General features: G+C 39.4%; 1 protein-coding gene across 2 annotated transcripts in view; it reads right to left on the bottom strand.

Annotated features, from left to right (window-relative positions):
• Window positions 1-381: 381 nt before the first annotated feature.
• The window catches only part of CYBB (cytochrome b-245 beta chain), a 34,859-nt gene continuing 14,920 nt past the window's right edge, over window positions 382-20,320 (bottom strand). For both annotated transcript variants that reach the window (XM_004452776.4, XM_012523054.4), the window contains exons 6-13: window positions 19,912-20,102; window positions 16,986-17,115; window positions 12,840-12,932; window positions 9,823-10,076; window positions 8,759-8,921; window positions 7,571-7,717; window positions 3,997-4,121; window positions 382-2,865 (exon numbers count right to left, since the gene is read on the bottom strand). In XM_004452776.4, coding sequence (XP_004452833.2) covers window positions 2,739-2,865; window positions 3,997-4,121; window positions 7,571-7,717; window positions 8,759-8,921; window positions 9,823-10,076; window positions 12,840-12,932; window positions 16,986-17,115; window positions 19,912-20,102 — 1,230 coding nt within the window. In that variant the 3' untranslated portion in view covers window positions 382-2,738. The remainder of the gene's footprint in view (window positions 2,866-3,996; window positions 4,122-7,570; window positions 7,718-8,758; window positions 8,922-9,822; window positions 10,077-12,839; window positions 12,933-16,985; window positions 17,116-19,911; window positions 20,103-20,320) is intronic.

Raw genomic sequence — 20,320 nt, 5'->3', positions numbered from 1 at the left:
ATTTAGAACAACAGCCAATTCAGGGCCATATGCATATACATCCACAATCTGATTTGTTGACACCTAATTGCAAAGTCAGAACCTAAAAAGGTAGTGGAAATGAAGAAAAAAGTCTTACACTGGCGCTTCTTTTCCTTTGAAATTCTGTCTACAACTATAAAGTGATACTCCCTTGTTTCTTACGTCAGTGCTGTGAGGATCACAAGAACAGGAGCCCAAAATTAGGTATTTAGTTTTCCCTTCACAATCCATAAACTGTGCATTGTTTCGCATGTCAGACACAGAAGTGTAGAGAACCTCAACTCCACTGGGGCAGAGAAAACCTTGACTAGCTGACTTAACTGTTGAAAGAAGATCAATAACAGACACAGAGACAGCTCATTGATTTTAATAGTTAAGCAGTTTTAATAGCTCTTCCAGGGAATTATCTCCTGGGACCTTCCCCCAAACCATTTACATGCAATACTCCCAAATATTCGAATTTCATTAAGCACAATATTGCAAAAGCAAAAGCAAAAGTAAAAAAAAAAAAAAAAAGCCTTCAAAGCCTTGAGATCAGAAGCAATGCTTCATTGTTTTCCTCTTATCTTTACAAAATGCTAAAATGCAAAAGCTGGCTGGCAGCTAGGGAGGAGAATGAAGAAGGAAGCTCTCATAGTGACAAGATCTTTTCCCTCACTTTTTGTCTCACCAACAGGATAGCATTCTCAGAGCAACAAATGGAGCTGATTTTACATATGCCATGTAGGTCAGAGCCAAGTTTCTCAGCTTTCTTATATCCGAGTTTTCCTCTCCTGCTCACACTTATGTATAAAGACTCGAAACTAAGAACACAAAGCCTGACCCATACTAATAGAACAATAAATATTTGTTGAATGAATGGACTGATACCTGCGGTGTGAGCTAACCACGCTGGACCTAGGCTGCTTTAAGCAGAAACCTTACCAGGATGTTTTGGGGAGGAAGTTTCTCACATCAGATCTAACTTTCCAGAACTGACCCTCCGTGCCCTTGGGATCTTGGGAGCCTAAAGGAAGGGCAGTATCCCCCCCTAAAGCTGAGCTCTTACTAGTTCATTCCAGTACCCTGAATATGCCCACTCAGTGCCAAAATTTGTGAACACAATATTGAATATAAAAGTTGCAATCCCATATGTAATCAAAATAAAATGTGTAAGTGTATGCATCTTTCAATGACATTAAATATATTCGAAGCTTTAAGAAATCTGAGTCAGAAAGTAACCGAAATGAGATCCCCTACCTTTCCTTTCATCTTTTTTGCTTTCTTTCCTTCTCCTTCTACTCTTTTCCCCTTTTCTCTTCCTTTCCTCCTAATGCAGTCATCTACCCTTCCCCCTGCTTTCTTTTTCTTCCTCTTTACCAAAGTCAAATAGTTCTATTATCTGAGGCTCCAGAGGGTGGGGTAAATAAAGTTGTTTCTAGTTCCCAGAAATGGGGCAGTTCTAAGAAAAAAAACACTGCTTCTTGCCACACTAGCAGTGATTTAGAGACACTTTCTTGAACTTATAAATATCCAGAATATTCTATTGGTTGTGAATTCAGTACTTACACAGTAAGATGAGAATTTTAGTTTGTAGAATGTAAACTTAAGGATATTGATTATAATGAGAAAATAATAAACCTTTAGCCAGGATTTGTTGGTGTGCGCATGTAAGACAAGGGGTGGATGCTATTCAAGGCAGGTAGGCAAATCAGATACACATTTATCATAATTCTTAATTTCAAATTCACGAGGACTGGCTGGACTTGCAGACAGTAAATGAGTCTTATCTTCTTTCCTATCACAGGCAAGACTAGAGGAGACTCTGCCTCCATCTCCCTTTCCTTCAAGTTTCAAATAAGGATGCGAGGGACCCTCCTGGACATCCTATTGGTTAGATCTTTAGCATGTTCTCTACCCTCAGGAGAATCCGATTCCTTTAGTCTATAAATATAACCCAAGTTCTTTCTTGTGATAATTCTGTTTAAGATTTTAAAATAATGCTACCCTTGGCATTGTGTAGCTCACAAAGTCCTTTCATTCATTCATTCAACAAACTTTCATTGAGTATCCACTTTCTGTCACTCACCATGGTAAATCCTATGTATTATTTTAACTCCAATCAGCCTAATACTCTTTTAGGAAGAATCTCTGACTCAGGCTGCTGTCATGAAAACTGGAGTATGCTTAGATTTCAAACCTGTCGCTATTAGGTGTTGAATCAGTCTCAGCATATATCAGCTCCAAACTACCTGGAAAATGTCCCTTAAAATGACAATAATGATGATAACAAAGATGACACAAAGTGAAAAATGAATAGCAATCCCCTGATTTACTTCTTCCTTTCTGGGTTATATGAATCTATTTTAAGGCAGCCTGGTATTGTGGAAAGACTACCAAACCTGCAGTCAAATGGCTGAGATCTGCTTTCAACTTCATAATCCAGGATGTTACTTAAACATTTTGAGCCTCCATTTCTTTATCCTAAAACTGAGTCCAAAAACCCCTGCCCTAACTTCCTTATGACATTACTGTAAGGAAAAACTGAAATAATGTTTACAAAAGTGCTCTGGAAACTGTAAAAAGTCATACAGATGTAAGTTATCGCTGTATGATTCCTTAGAGGGAAAAACATCATATTATCATTTCTTTCTCTCCTTTTTAGAAAGGGCCTTAACTAGCATGATTTGGATATTTGGCAGCATAACCCACGTTTATTTCCTCATGGAAGAGACGAGTTAGAAGTTTTCCTTGTTGAAAATGAAATGCACTCCCCTAGGGCCAGACTCGGAGTTGGAGATGCTCTGTTTATTGAGCGTTTCAGCCAAGGATTCAGGTCCGCAAAGGAAAACTCCTATTCTGGTACTTTGGAGAAAGAAAGAAAAAAAGATAGTTTTAGCCTTTGGTATGTGATAGACAGGCCTTGGATATTGCGACAATGCAGGCGGGGGAAATTTCCTATTGCAGGCCCCAGGGCAGAGTCCCTCTGTGCCTTTGTCCCTCCCAAAAATGACAAAGTGTACAGACTACTCTGTGGAAGGGTGGCTCTGACCCATTTGTGTGGGCAGCTGTATGACTCAAAGGGGAGTTGATTGCCCTGGACAGTGACATCCAAGCATGGATTATGGAAACTTGTGTCACAAACAATGTTGGTGAATTTGTGTCTCTGGACTGCTTCCCTGCAGAACTCTGTGCCCTAAAAACCTCTCTGGCACCTTGAAATCAGGAACAAACTTGCTTCAGGTAGTGCAATTATGTCAAGAGCTTGGTGTGGCTCCATCCACCTAAATTTTAGAGTCTTAAACCTTGTTCCTCAAGTTCCAGACCAGAGTCTCGGCCTCAGCCAGATAGAAATGCAGATTCTCAGGCCCCATCTGAGACCTACTGTATCAGAATATTCATGCTAACAAAATCTCCAGATGATTTCATAGTCTCATCAAAGTTTAAGAAACACTGATCTAAAGAGGGTATAATTATGGTGATTTCTTGAGTTTAGCATGTGTTCTCACAAGACAGAAGATCCCCTCAAAGTTTCATGCTAACTAAAGCTTTAGTGAGGCACATAAGGCTCCTGGTAACTCAGTCAACTTATTAGTTTAGACCCAAAAGCTATCACTGAAAGTAAAGAAGTGTTTCCTTAATAATAAGTATAAATTTTATTGAATTACTTTTAAAAAGTAGATATACTAGTTAAATTTAGGAGACTGAGGTAAAGACTTGAGCTATGGCCCTATTGGAAGGAGCAGGGTTCAATAAGTCTGGGGTGAGGTCCTGGGAGTCTTTGTTTTTAATAGCTCCCCAGGTAATTCTTATATGATTTAAAGACTCCCTCTTAAATCCAAAACTATCTGGAACCTTTTATTGGGTATAAAATCAACCCCTACATAGAAATCTGAGTATTTTAGTTTCTAGAACACACAAATCTAGTCAGATTAAGGAGCTGCTGTTTTAGGCAAATCACAAGTCTCAAGAACACCTTCTGGGGGAGAGGCTTACTTTGGGTGCTGACTTGCAATAGTCTTGAACTCATTATCCCAGTTGGGCCGGCCATACAAAGTCTTTTGTTTCAAGCCTGTGATCACGTCTTTCTCCTCATCATGGTGCACAGCAAAGTGATCGGCCTGCAGGAGAGGATGGTAAGTCACAAAAAAGATATATGCTGTAAAAATACACAGAGACATTTAAAATATCTCACAAGACAAACTCTCACTTTGCATGAGATTTTTTTTTCTGGCAAAATCAAAGTATTGGGGGCAAGGCACCATGTTGGAGGCTGGAAGGTAAAGAAAGAAGAATCAGTCTGTCAGTTCCCCAAATGGTTAAAACAGAGTTACCATCTGATCCTTCAATTGCACTCCTAGGTATTTACCTAAGAGACATGAAAACATACATCCACACAAAAATTTGTAGATGCACACTCAGAGCAGCATTATTCACAATAGCCAAAAAGTGAAAACAACCTACATGTCCATCAACTGATGAATGGATAAGTAAAATGTGATATATCCTTACAACTGAATGTTATTCAGCCATAAAATAAATGAAGTACCCATCCATGCTACAACATGGGTGAACCTTAAAATCATTATGCTAAGTGAAAGAAGCCAATCACAAAAGACTGTACATTGCATGATTCCATTTATAAGAAATGTTCTCATGCTTATTCTGCAATTTTATGGAGATAACAAGTAGGTTAGTGCTTACTTAGGGCTGGGGAAGTGGGAGGCAAATGGAGAGTGACAGCTAATGTGTGCCCAGTATTTCTTTTTCAGGTAAAGAAAATGTTCTATTATAGATCGTTGAAGGAAGCACAACTCTGTGAAGAGACTAAAAGCCAATGAATTGTAAACCCTAAGTGGATGATCTGTATGCTATGTAAACTATATAAAGATAATAAAGATAAATAATAAAAAATGTTTAATAAAGATAAATAATAAAAAAATGTTTTAAAAATAAGATGAACAAACTGGGCCTCTCTTAAGTAACTTACAGTGTAGAAGGGGAGATCTTGAATAATGAATAATCCTATCTGTAGAGCTTGACAAGTGCTATGAAAGAGCTCACACATCCCAATGAGAACAAAGAAGGGAGATGAAGTGGGAACATAAGAAGGTTTCATAGGGGCATCATTTGAATTAGGCTTTGAAGTGTGACTAGGATTTAAAATCTCTGCCTACATTTCTCTCTCTGCTCTACATCTGACTTTCTATATTCCCATTCCTTTAGGATAACCATTAGGACCTAAAACAGTCATAGATTAATGCACTTTGGTTACATAATGAACATTAAATAAAGCCTATATCTTATCCTTGTGTGTGTGTGAGTGTGTGTGTGTATGTTTACTCACGTTTGTTTTTCCGCTGCCAATCTTAAGGGGTCCTCATTTTGAACTCCAGATACTTTTCATAAAACGTGCTCAATTAAATTTGGTTTCAAATTTTAAATCAGATTTTAAGTTCACTGTGCAAGGGATTGATGATGGGGATGGAGTAGATTAAGAAATGTGTTTATTCTGGTTGAAGAGTTCTATAGTAACCAGTTTTACAAGGCAAAATAATAATTATTTTTTCAATGTAAATAAATTTACCATTTAAGAAAAATGCCTTGTTTTAAAATATATATATTTATTTTATATACTATATGCATGCATGTGTGTGTGTGTGTATATATATATATATATATATATATATATATATAAACAAAGCTTTAAAGCAATTTTTATATTGTAGAAAAGTTATTCCTGGGTTTTATTTTTATCAAAGCTTTTGTTTTGTTGTGGTTTGTTTTTAAATCGCACTTTTTCTAGACCAGCTAGTCTCATGTTCACATGTCTCTGGCTCTACATTTTCTACAAGACTCCTCTAAGACTTGGAAAATCTATGATAAACAATATTCCAAAACCCAAACAAGATGTCAGTCTTCATGACTACAAAGTGCACAAGAAAGATGCCCAGGTTTGAAGAGCCAAGGCCTGGGTAGGGCCAGCTGAGACACTGGGCAGGAACCAGGAAGGTTCTCTTACCTTAGCTCCTCACTCAGGGTGACAATTTATGTTGCTTCCAGGTCAAATCATTAATGCTTGCTTACTCAAAAAGATATTACTCCACTAGGAATCATTCACTTGTTTCAGGGTTTCTCAACCTCAACACTTTTGACATTTGGGACCGGATAATTCTTTCTAGTGGGGGTGTCTTGTGTGTTACAGGGTGTTTAGCAGCATCCCTAGCCTCTGTCCACTAGATGTCCCTCCCCTAGTTGTGACAACCAAGAATGTCTCTAGATATTGCCAAATGTCCAGTGAGGTGTGGGTGGGGGTCGGGGAGCAAATTTGCCCCTGGTTGAGAACCCCTGGCTTACATGATGAGAGCAGTGGTCTCCAAACACTTTTGAAAGTACACTTAGCACATGTTTATCTGTACTATGCATACATACATATATGTATATATATAATCACCTTCATTTATGTATATATATATTTGTTTATTTATTATCTATTTACAAGTGATAAGTATGGACTAGTGGGAGTTGCTAAAAGCATGGACTCTAGAGCATTCTGACTCGACAACTTATTAGTTGGATGCTCTTGGGAAAATGACCTAATCTCTTCTAGGCCTTGACAACGTCATGTATAAAATGTGGATAATAGTATTACTTACCTTGTAGGGTTGTAGCAAGAATTAAATCAGATAATCTATGTAAACATTAAGAACAGTACTTGGCACATAGTACATACTTAATCTATATTAACAGTTACTTTACTTATTAAATGTACTATATACATTATAAACTATGCATAAAATATTAAACTAAAGAAAAACACATATGCATGCACACACATATATGTATACATACACGGAAAGAAGAGAGAGAGAGATCTAATATTTTTTCCCTCATAACTCAGTGGATCTTCTTGCCCACCTGGTTAGAGATTTCTGGTAGGGACATTTTTCTACTAAGGTAAAAATCATGGCCTTTATCCCCTCGTAGGTGCCTTAGCTTTGATCTGTCTACAGATATCAACTTTGTTGTTGTTGTTGTTTTGTTTTTTTGTGTGTGAAGATTGGCCTTTTTTCCTTCTTTATTTTCTTTTAAATGTTACATTAAAAAATATGAGGTCCCCATATACCCCCCACCCCACCCACCCCACCCCTCCCACATCAACAACCTCTTCCATCACTGCGGCACATCCACTGCACCTGGTGAATACATTCTGGAGCACCGCTGCACCACATGGACAGTGGTCCACATTGTAGTCCACACTCTCCCCCAGTCCACCCAGTGGGCCACGGCAGGACACACAACGTCCAGCATCCACCCAGGACAACTCCAAATCCTGAAAATGCCTCCATACAGTGGCTGCTGATGGTGGGGAGACGGAAGAACAGATATCAACTTTAAATATAGCCTCAACCAACTAAACATGCAGAGATATTGAGAGAAAGCGAATGAGGTCCGTCGCTGAAAGCTAACAGCCGTCCGTGGAAAAAACAGTTAAAAAAACACACCCAGGAGAAGTCAGTAAGCCCTGAGCAGTATGGGAAAGATCTGAGATGTGGCATCTTATCCTCACCTGAGACTCATCCCAGCCGGTGAGGTAGATGTTGTAGCTGAGGAAGCCAGCATTGTTCCTCTCCTGCATCTGGGTCTCCAGCAGCTGCAGCAGGTCCGCAAACCACTCAAAGGCATGCGTGTCCCGGCACAGCCAGTAGAAGTATATCTAAATGAGGGATGGGTCATGAAGTAGATCATATATGGGAAGACCCTATCAGCACCGACATGAATTCTATGCTCACCCCAACCTTTCTCCTGCTGCCCAGAAGGCCTAGAAATGCACAGGTTTTCAGAAAGTTTGGGACGTTTCATAGACTAGCTCACATGAACCTCCTCTGGCCTCCAAACTGGCAGGGAAGTAAATAAATAACTTGGCCTTGGAAATATATAGCTTAAGAAAACACCACTGGCACCACCCACTTTCACTCTGGATCTGCTCTTGCTTTCCCAGAATCCCTGGCTTCCTTTGTACCACCTCTCAGAAAGGTCATTCTAGACACAAGATTCCTATTCCACCTCATATAACTGGACATTCATGAGCTCCTAGGAAACAAAATAGTTCTACACTCCACTCCTTGACATAGAAAAGTGGTAAAAGGTGAAAATGAAAAGTTAAGATAAGCTCAATTTCTATATTCCAGTTTATCCTTACAATTATTAGAAGGACTCAAGGTTTATTAAGGATGCCCTTTATCAGGCAACGAAACCAAAATTTCATGTGACAAAAATCCCCTGGGAATTTATCTTGAGGAGATATCCACAAAAAAGCAGTTTCATAAAAGCGCATGTTCTCTACCCTCCCAAATGGTATTGGGGGATTGGAAATTGAATCAATCTCAACAGCTAACATAGGATCATAGAAAAATTATTTTATATCCTCTCAATGGAATCTTATGAAATCATTATAAATGGTCATAATGAAACCTGTGATGAAACAGAAAAATGTTTATTATAATACGTGAAGAAGGATATGAAATTGTACATAGTCAATAAATATGACTCTCTAAAAATATGTAAACATGTCAAAAATATTAGAAAAGAATATATCGAATAGACCTTTTAAGAGTAGCTTGCCTCTATGAAATCATCCAGAACTTTTCTTCATATCCCATGGACTCTGCCACCCTCAGCCATGAAGGTTCTTTCAGACCTCATTTGGGCTAGTGTGACAGCTGCTCTAGGCCCTCCACCAAAGCAAGGAACCTACCTTTTTGAGTCTCAGATCGGTGGCGTTATTGCAATATTTGTACCAGACTGACTTGAGAATGGATGCAAAGGGCGTGACACCAATCCCTGCTCCCACTAACATCACCACCTCGTAGCTGAACACATCTTCACTGGCTGTGCCAAAGGGTCCATCAACGGCTATCCTGGAGGGAAATGGAGAATATAGTACAGGCATATCTTACTCTTTGGAGTGGAATGAAGGGCAAATCATTACTGGCCATGGGAAATAAATCAATTCAAACTGGGACCTTGTATCTACAGGACTTCTTCTATGAAATAGCTTTTAAATAACCAACATAATGTCAACATTGGGGTTGAAAGTAAGAAGAGCAATTTTTAGCTAATTGAAAACATCTCATAACTCAGCATGGGTGTATTTTCATTCTCTCTGTCTCTCTCCCCCTCCCTCCCTCCCCCCACCTTTCACAGAAACCCACACTCACATGCACACACCCCTAAATCTCTGACCAGTGCACCACACACTTGAAATTCCTGCTTACATGGAACACTGAAATGAGAATTTCCTAAGTCACATCTTGTAGGTTAAACATACCAAATTTCCACTTATTTATTCATTGATTCATTCAACAGACTTTTATTCAGCATCTACAGGTAGTGCCTGACACCATGGTAGGCATGTGGGGAGAGGGGGCAAAGGTGAATAATATATGGCACTTACCCTAAAAGAACTTGCATCAATTGAATTTTTAAAATATCACTTTAAGAATATCACACTGTAATTCTGTGTGTTAGAAAAGTTAATATACCTTGGTATTGACCTTTATATAGTTAAAAGAATTTGGGACTATTCCTTACTAATATTGGTTTCAAATGTTTTATATTTCACATAAGATTTATAAAAAATATGCATAAACACACTGCACACATAAAATGGGAACACAGAGATAGGTACTGATTTTCTTAGAACCTGTGAGCTCTTTCAGAGTCCCAGGAAATAGTATAATGAGAGATGGGGATACAGGAACTATTTAGTGCCATTTTTCCTAAACTCATACACCTTTGTAATGTGTGATTTGTACTCACTTAGGTAATTTCCAGGCATCTTGAAATTCCTGCTTATCACAGCCACAAGCGTTGAACAGCCCCTCAGTCCAGTCGCCAACGATACGGATATGGATGCTAAAGAAGTCTTCTTCAGGGGCAGAGGTCAGTGTGAAGGGGTGCCACTCCAGCTTGGACACCTTGGGGCACTTGACAAAAATATATTGTCCCACTTCCATCTTGAATCCTTTCTTCTTCATCTGTAGCTCAATGGTTTTGAAAGGGTGAGTGACCACCTATGGAACAAAACGTGTCCCTGGAAATCACACTTTTCCCAAATACTTGCCTTTGTCTGCATCTATATGGATAAGAAGGCTGAGCTAAGATGCTCCATCCAGGTCCCTTCTTCAGAGCTAACAGAGCAGTTCTTCTAGCACATACGTCTCTCACTTGGAATTGCCCTTGACTGGAGCCCATGGCCAGTGCTGGGTTGATGCTGGGATACAAAGGCTGGTTCCCCTCTCCTAAATTTGGGACAATTCTGAGGGGCCATCTCAACTCCAGCATTCTCCATACAATCAGGTAAGGCCCCAGTTGCAACCACATTGCAGGCCAGTTTCTTCCTCTCCTCCACCCATATTTCTTACTTCCTTTATATGTTCACCTCCTAAGAAAATGCCCTAATAAATCTCCTTCACACCATTCTCTCTCTTAGAATTTTTTTCCAGGGAATACAATTTAATATTTCAGCCTATTGTGATGTTTTCCCTTCTTCAAGAAATCAAGGTAGGTAGAAATCAAGGGAAAGCAAGGGCTGTTTTCCCTTAGGGAATGAGTGAAGGTCTTAAGCATGGCTTAGCAGCTCTCCAGAAGGAAAAAAAGAGATCCATTGTCTAGTTATATAGCAGCATCACCCCATCCAAAACTAACCTTGCTGGTCTATCTTTGCCATGAACTACACATTGAGCTTGCCTAACTCCATACTTTGAGTCTACATTTCTCCCTACAAGGAGAGTACATCATCCATCTCTCCCCAAAACCAGTCCTAACTACTCATTCCCATAATCATTCTCCACGTACCTGAAAGTTTCATACCACTTTGTCTATAATAGCAAAAACACTGGGAACAATCCAAATGTCCATCAATTGGAAAATGGATAAATAATTTGTAAAAATAGAATACAATAGAGAGCTCTCATTGCAATACAGAAAGTAATACACTGTTTTTGATGACTCCTGTGACCCCTAGAAGGACTTACACGTATAACTAAAGACAAACCTAGAGGAACTGAAAGAGAGGAAAAATCAACAGAAACAAAATAACAGCTTCTTTTTTTTCTATTTTTTTAAATGTTACATTAAAAAAATATAAGAGGTCCCCATATACCCCCGACCCCCCCTCACCCCACTTCTCCCACATCAACAACCTCTTTCATCATCATGGGACATTCGTTGCATTTGGTGAATACATTTTGGAGCACTGCTGCACCGCATGGATAGTGGTTTATTTGTGGTTTACACTCTTCCCCAGTCCACCCAGTGGGCCATGGCAGGACATACAATGTCTGTCCCTGCAGTACCACCCAGGACAACTCCAAGTCCTGAAAATGCCCCACATCATATCGAATAACAGCTTCTTAATACTGATAGATATTGCTTGGCTTTTCTTCAGGGTAGGAGGGAGTGGGAGATGTGAAACCCTTTTAATAAAAATTGCCAAACATCTTCAGAATTCGTAGTTTAAATGTGTCTGATAAAGTTGTAACTAATTTCCCTTCTGCTCTGAAAGGAGGAGTTGTAAAGCCTCATTTTGAAAATGAAATAAAAAATTGTGAAAATCCTGTTGAAAATTATGTTGATCATGACGCAATTTTGTGTGGTGTAATAATTTTTACATATTGCAATTTTGGATTTAACTAAATAATTAAAAATATAACTAAATAGTTATATTAGTGCACAACATTCTTGTTGGAATACTTTTTGATAACACCTTGTTTCTTGTATTTGTTTATATTGAGATGAAAATGATATTTCGTCACAGAAAAAAACAAGATTTTCTTAGAAGCATGTTTAGGGAAATGCTTGTCTGTTTCAGTAAGCTCTAGTCTAGTAAGGGAAACTTTGTGGCATCCCGTTTTGCTGATCTGTGGGATTTCTCTTATAACACAATATAAATATCATAAAAAAGAGAACTATTGTGGCTTCCTATATTTCAAGACTTTCTATACCAACTGGCTGACTTTAATGTGACCATCTATAGATGCTAAGGGAGAAAAGCTAAAATGGAGGCAGGAATAATTTGTATGTTTTGCAAAAATAACCCATAGTAGGCTTTTGGTAAATATTTTTGGACTGAGTTGAATTAGAATTAAATTTGAGTCGGTAAAAAAAGTCCTACCTGGTGTTTCCTGAGCCTATAATAAGGAGTTTTCAATTACATTTATTTATTTTGCTATCTATTCATTTATTTGTGATGAGAAACAACATAGCATCTAGATTTGGAGTTAGGAGACCCAATTCTAGATGCAGCTTAGATACTAGTTTTTTTGATATGGGTCCTTCAACTCTGATAGTCCATGATTACACAGCAGGTGCAGAAAAGGAAGTAAAGGGAACCTGCAAAAACTATCTCAGCCTCCACGATATCTGCCCTTGGTTCCTTGTTTCTTTTGTCATCTAATATTTTAAGGGTCAATTTATGTTCTATTGAACTCCTCCCTTTTCCGCTCCTTCTTTCAACTAACCATATAATCTTTTTATGCCCCTCCTCTCTACTCAAACCCATGCACCCACACAACCTGCATACATTTTCATGAGCACAAAGTACTTGGCTTCATTTTACAGAAGAGAATGGTAACTTCTAGTTTTCCCAGTAAAAAAGCCCTAAATAACCATTTTATTATCAAGCTAAGTACATTGAAAAAAATTGTTGGTCTGCTCTCTGCTATGAGTTTAAGCAAAAGAAACTGGGTGAAAGAGAGCTAGGACCAATGATAACGGTCACTTGGGTAGACCCATCCATGATGTAGTTAGCTAGTAATCCCTAAACCGACCAATACCTTTGTGATGACTACTTTCTGTTGAGATCTCCAAAACCGGACCAGCCTCTCACAGAGATACAGGAACATGGGACCTACTATCCATTTCCAAGTCTGTAATTAGACAAAAATGAGAAATGTGAGCACATTAAGGGGTGATAGCTTATAAAGGAAGGTTCATATTGACAAATTGTTTTAAAATCAACTTAATCCCAGTAGGCTTATTTAAATAGTTGATATTAGATTAGTTAATTTCTTTGACAATGGAAAGCACTAGAAATAACTTAAAGTAAATTTTGAGACAGTAAAATGAACATTCTCTTTGGTCATACTGGAAAACATTATCTACAGTATGAAACTTTCTTAAGAGGAACTGTCTACAAGAATGGGATTTCTTCTCATTGTCGCAACTTCAGTTGCAATAACCCTAAAAAAGTGAAGTTAGTTTCGGAATTAACATTTCTCTAAAGGAGGGCATTTCAGCAACACTCTTCTTTTTAATGCAATATTGCAATTACTTTCTCTCAGCCTGTAGTCAGAGTTTAATCTCTTGCAAGATTACAAATTTCATGCAAGAATATAACCGTGTCTCCAAAATCCTTGAAAATTCTGGAAGGTATGCATTGTACTTGCTGAATGAGAACAAACCCAAAGATTTTGAGGTTTCTCTATATTCCCCTCTTGTCAGAATATGCAGTGTTTCAGACACTGTATTTACCCTGTAGCATTGTTTACTATATAAAAACATTTAGACCAGTTAAGTTCCTAGTTCAATACCTGAAGTACCAAGGCATTTTAAAAGACATCTTTAAATGTACCATTACTATTGCATTTTCCTACTAATTGAATTTGGCAATATATTAGGCTTCATTTTTGAAGAAGTTTTGGACCACAGAGGAGTTGAACTATGGCAAAAGAGGAACACTGGTGTGGAGTGTTGTTAATGGGGGCACATGGTTGGGAGGGAGTTCTCCAGGGCATGTATATAGGGTTTATAAAAATGTTCAGATATTTGTTGGGTATTTTCATAGAAGTTAGAGTTTACAAATGACAACTAAGGGAGTGCTGAATTCCTAGCCAGGCGAGCTCTGTCACATTCCCCAATGGAACAGCAACAATCCCCCAAGTGCAAGGGCAAAGACCAGTGAAGAAGGATGGTCCAATGATGAGCCCCTGATACTGATGACTATGCTTTTGAGACTGTGTGCCTGAAATTTCAACTAGGCCTGGAGCTGCAGGGTACCTAAGAGTTACCTCCTGAGAGCCTCCATGTTGCTCAAATGTGGCCACTCTCTAAGGCAAACTCAGCATGTAAATGTATAACCCTCCCCTCCAGTGTGGGACATGACTCCCAGGGATGAGCCTCCCTGGTGCCAAGGGATTACTACCAATCACCAGCTGGTGATGCAACTAGAAAAAGACCTTGAATAAAAGGGGATAATGGTAAAGACAAATGAGTTTATATGGCTGAGAGACTTCAAAATGAATCAGGAGGTAATCAGAGGGGTCACGCTTAGGCACATCTCAGCAGGATCCCAGAGACAGCCAAAGTAGATATAACCCCAGGTACTGGTTCTCCTGAGGGCTATGGAAACACAGAGGTTCTATGGTCATTGCAGATGACTCTAGAGTTCAGTGCCTTGCCACTGGGTCCTACTTTGGAATCTATGCTCCTGAGTGTGGTGATGGAGTTGGACTCAGATGTGACATTTCTACACATGCCTCTTCTGTCACTTTTACTGAACCTGTGGTTGTCACTGGGGTTGGTGTATACTCAGGAGACTTGAATCTCTGGACTGTCCATGTACCAGCTGGGCCCTGAGCCTCAGCAGAGTTGGAACTTCTACTCTCCAGTTCATTGGACTTACCCAGGTCAGCTAACAGGGGGTTGAAGATGGTCAACCACTACACCAGAGAACCGAGAGTGCCTACAACTGCAAGCAGGAGAATCACATCTATCAGTCATGTGGGAACAAAGTCCCCTTTCGATTTAGAGGTGGAGTGGACATCAGCATCCCAGGGTCCACAGGATGGAGGAATAAAATACGAATTAGAGTGGACTTACTGGTAATCTACTATAGAACTATTGTGATTCCAGCAATGGAAGAAATTGTATCATTGATGTGGAGGCAGTGGCCACAGTAGTTCCTGAGGGTAGGGAGAGGGAAGAAGAGATGTGATGTAGGGGCATTTTTGGTACTTGGAGTCATCCTAAATGATATTGCAGGGACAAATGCAGGACATTATATATCCTGCCATAACCCAATGAATGTACTGGGGGAGAGTGTAAACTACAATGTAAACTATAATCCATGTGATGCAGCAGTGCTCCAAAATGTACTCACCAAATGCAATGAATATGCCACAATGATGAAAGAGGTTGTTGATGTGGGAGGAGTCGGGTGGAGTGGGGTATATGGGAACCTCTTATACAATTTTTTTGTGATCTATGTATCTTTTTTTAAAAAGACAATAAATAAATAACCTAAAAAATGCTGATCTGTAGGCAACAGGCAGATAGAGACTATTTATATTTGGGGAAGCATGATTGCCTGGAGTAGAAATTCCATCACTGCTTATGAAATGTATAGTTTGCCTCTTACTCTCTTCTCCAAAATGTAACAAAGCTGCTGAGGCAAAAATGGAAGATGTTATTGTTGAAAGTTCAGGTATTTAAGAGTTGGAATAAGACTTTATTGAATGGGAAATAAAAGACAATGTCATTTAAAAGATAACCTCTCAGAATGGATTCCAAGGAGGATTAAATTAAATCAGGGAATGCCTTCTATATTCTTACATATGACCTATTTTTTTCCAGAAATTTACTGATGGAAGTTGAGTTCACCTAAATGAGTTGAAGAATACCTGCCCCAAAAGTCAGGAATGGTCTGCTGTTGACCTTTGTTTCTGTGGAAGAGGTTTTGAAAACAGTCTCCCATCATCCCTCTGTTTGTTGGATGCCACCATCAGTCCCTGTTGAATGGAGCCAGAGCTTGGACATTGCCTCCAGTGTCGCTAGGAATCTAGAGGCTCCTTTGAGGTAGATACCTGATAAGGTAGTAACTACTCTGATCCCAGCTGTCATCCAGGCGATGTGCCTTCCCTTAGCACATGGGAGGACTGGCAAGGCAGTTCTCCTTTTTCTGTTCTATTGATGTCTGCATGCAGTAGGAGCAGTTCCCTGATGTATCTCGCTGCTTTCATTAAAGGGTAAGACTGTTTAAGGATTTCAAGTCCTCAGAGAGCCTGCTGTTTCTAGAGAAAAGTACTCCCATACTAAGAAGTAGGGAAAAAGAAAGGAGAAAATGGGATGAGAAATTTGTCTTTATGTTGCACTGTACTTAAGGAAAAAATAATCCTGTTCAGAAGCCCTGGGGGAAAAAGGTGATTTTATTTACAGTTTTATAGCTACATGTAGCATGATCACCCATATAGTGTAGTGCCTTCCAGTGGTGGTGGGGGGTGTGTGTAAACATTACAGATCCCTCTTCTCACTTCACAGAGTAGAAATATTGAGAATACATGAAACGGAGTCCTTAAGCTCTCCCTACGGAAGAAGGGAAATATTTCACCTTGTTTTCCTCTGTCACCATTGCCACACTTTTGCCCCATCATATTGTGCCATTGGGTGTTGGTATGAACCTGGCTGTCCAGCCTTCTTCACAGCTGAAAGGCAGGACCTTCTGATGCTGAAAGCCAGCCCTCCGTGCCACCTCACCATTTCCTTCCCATTTCTGAAAGATGTATAGAATGTCCTACTTTCTCATAACTGAAGAGTTCCCAGGCTCATTGTAAGGGTTTCTCTGAGCTATATAACTCAGCTCTGGATGAAATCTCAAAATGTCCCTCTGAAAATTTATTAACTGGGGTTATCATGGCCTTCACACCCAGAAGAGAAGAGATGGAAATGCTTGAATCCAAAGAGGACTTTTAAAAACCATACTTTTCCAAATTTTACATCAGGATGTTGATAGCAGACCAATAGAGCCTATTTTTCAAGAAATAATTCTGGCCAATAAGCAGAGCAAAGAAATGCAGACGCCAGCAACATTGGGCAGTTACATTGCATTTGTAATGGACAACTCTGACATCTGCATATTTTTTCTGAGGCAGAGTGTGAAGATTATCAATAATGAAACTTTAATAGCAAAAATGAATTGTACGTACCATAGGAGGGTTCCCAGCGAACTCTGGGATTTTGCATTGCCCTTTTTCTCCCCAACGTAAGATACTTTTGGAACAGTTTTCTGGTTTGGAGATTTTCAAGCTCGCATCAGTCTGTCCACGTACAATTCGTCTGGTGTGGGAAGGAGATATAAGTCCAAATGTTTTAGCAGCAAGAAATCAAGCTCTTTGTTTTGGGAGATTCTGGGCATAATTTAAGTATTCTAATGTGGGTCCTGTACTTTTCACTTAAAAGTGATATCTTACAAACCTTGCTAATAGATTAGGAGGAGGGAAAGAAAAGATGTGATCTTACACAATAGGGAAAAAAACATTTAGAGTGGTCCCAAGAATATTTACATACAATATTATAAAGGGTAGGCCTGGGATCATAATTGTATGTTTTCCTAAAGGGAGCATCTGTCCTTCTGTCTCAAGTATCATTTTTATTTAAGAACAAACAGAAAAACTGCAAATCTAACAGGGCAACTGCGAACATATACAATACCTTCGTGCAAATTAGGAAAAGGCATCTGCTCTGTGAGTATGGTCCTAAGGCAAAGAGTTTACCAGCAGAGTGTGGACTCATTTAGTCTCCTTGGCCAGGCACTTTGTATAGTGGACACCCCATACAATCCTACATAGTAGCTCTGAGGCTCAGCAGAAGTACTTTGTCAGTTCAAAAATGTCAAAATTTTACCAAAAGGTTGAAATCGATTTAAGAAGTCTTAGTTTATGTGAATTATGAAGTTCTCACTGACATTAGTACAGATTGGATGTTCCTTGAACTGCCTAGAGCCCGTTCATTTCAATTTAGTAAATGTTAACTGAGCAACTACTAAACAGAAAACCATGGTGGATTATTGAGGGTGAAAGGAGGGGGACACAAAAGTAAGTCACGTTCCCGACCTCAGGGAACATGAATGGCACAGTCATCAGAATGTGTAATAAAGCGGAAGACAGAAGGCCCTATGTAAAATTTTGTTTGGGGGATCTGAAATATTTCTTGTGGCTTGGTATATTCTAAGAATGTTTTTATTCAAGATCATTAACTATCCCTTTCTATCCTTAGATCTTGGAGGAGAGCATTGCCATGTATCGAGCACCTATCATGTGCCAGGCACAGCATTAAACACAGATTTTCCTCATGTAATCCTCATAACAGACCTGAAAGGTAAGTATTATTAGCCCCATTTTACATATGGGGATGCCTCAGCTCAGAGAGACTAAATAACTTGATATAGAATGATTTGGTGGGAAGACTTTTGGACCCAAGACAGACGGCTATGGGTTCAAATCCTATTTCCACCACTTATAGTTTGGTGGCTTAGGCAAGTTACTTAACCCTTTTTGAACCTTTCTTTAACTGTAAAAACAATGGTACACAATTAAAGGTTTATTTTAGTAATTAAATGGCATGATTTATAAAAAATGCCAGATATAAAGTAAGAGTCCAACAAATGATAACTATTAAAGTTCATATCACCCAAATTCACATGGGGAGCAAATGATAGAAAACAATTTTGATGTTCTCTTTCATTTCCCAACATAGGAGCAAGAGTGAAAAAATCTGGGTTTTAGCCCCAATTCAGCCACTCTCCATCCCGCCATGAGATTGTGAGCAATCACCTAACCAATGTTAATATCAGATTCCCCTCAAATGGAGAATGGGGCAACTATTATATAACTCCTCTGCCTGCCTCAAAGGAAGACGAATATTTGTGAAACTATACAAGCAGAGTGGTGATATTACTGAATTAGAGACAAGAAGAAATTCCTTCTCTTCTGTCAGATTCCCTGAAACATCTGAGGTTATGGCTAAGCCCCGTTTTAGAAATATTTAATTGCTTCAGGAGAGTCAAGAGATTCTTTGTCTACACCTATTTTTCAGTTTTTACGGAGACTTTCAGCGGTCAGAGTCAGCACACCAACCAACAACGCACACAGGTGGTTACCCAATACCGCCACTCCCCACCCTTCCCCTTTTCAAATGCAGGTCATAGCCTCCTCTTGGCTCTGAGCAGAGTCCTTGAGTCTTAAGCATTTACTTCCTCCACGCGTTCCTAGAGTCCCATACCCATCAGGGAACTTTCCCAGGCTTGCCTCTGTGCATAGGTGAAAGAATCAGCTAATACAAAGCAATATAAAAAGAAACCTGGTATTAAAGAGGATTCCTAATAAGGCAAACTCTCCCACCCACACACCCAGGTACTGTGTGTCTCTATCTGAGCATTTATTACAACCTGTCTTAGATCACAAGGGCTCCAATCCAAGCTATCCCCTTTACCAGCTGGGTGGCTTGGCATTTTTAGCCTCAGTTCCCTTGTCTATAAAATGAGGATAGTGAGAGAGCCAATACATTTTCAGGCTTAAAAAAATATTCCATGTCAAATCCTTAGCACAGAGCCTGGCATAGATCACATTCTCAATATAGGTTAGCTGTTACCACTATTGTATTAGAACGCTGGAAGGCAATATCCAGATATTTTTCCATCTGGTACTTCCAAAAGTGCCACACACAAAAGGCAACCGATACATGATTATTGGATCGAATTGAAACTCATTGAACTACAGCAAATCCCTTCAACTGATTAATCATTAACTCCTTTAGTTTGCAGTTCTGTATAATTTCCTAGTTAATAAGCTACAGGAGACATGCCCTCTGCATGTTTTATGATTGCCAAGATGTTCAGACTTTGGTGTCTTTTTCAAACTTGCTCTAAATTACTGCACCATGAACAGCAATTAATTGGGTGCAAGAAACGGAAATGCTGCTGAGTGGTTTCTATGCTGGCCTCCACTGTCCCCTCTCATTCCCTCAGCAGGCAGGCGCACCACACACAGGCAGTGTCACTTGCGCCTCTAGCAGAGTATCACCCCCGGAAAGTAAGGGGCATCAAATACTTGGCCTCAGAGTTTAAACACTCACTCGGCTCCATGGATGGCAAGACCAATGAAGAAGATCACAAAGAGATGATGTGTATACCAAAACACTTCAAAGTAAGACCTCCGGATGGTTTTGGTCGAGGAGGTGATAATTAATATGAGGCACAGTGTGATGACAACTCCAGTAATGCCTGCCAACCGAGTCACAGCCACGTACAGGCCTCCTTCTGGGTTCTGTAAAATACACACACACAGACACACAGTATTTGTAGACTCTCAAATAATGTAGGACTACCTATCTGTAATGTGTCCAGTTACTAAATATTTTCATGCCTTCTTTTGATAATCCTAATCATCCTTTACAGAGAAATATAGACTTAGACTATTTATTTTTAAATTCTAAAAAATGTCTTACATGGTTGTGATATCATAAGAAATATAAATTGGTACCC

This window comes from Dasypus novemcinctus, chromosome X (assembly GCF_030445035.2).
Source record: "Dasypus novemcinctus isolate mDasNov1 chromosome X, mDasNov1.1.hap2, whole genome shotgun sequence".
NCBI lineage: Eukaryota > Metazoa > Chordata > Mammalia > Cingulata > Dasypodidae > Dasypus > Dasypus novemcinctus.
This window is presented reverse-complemented; position numbering and strand designations above follow the sequence as displayed.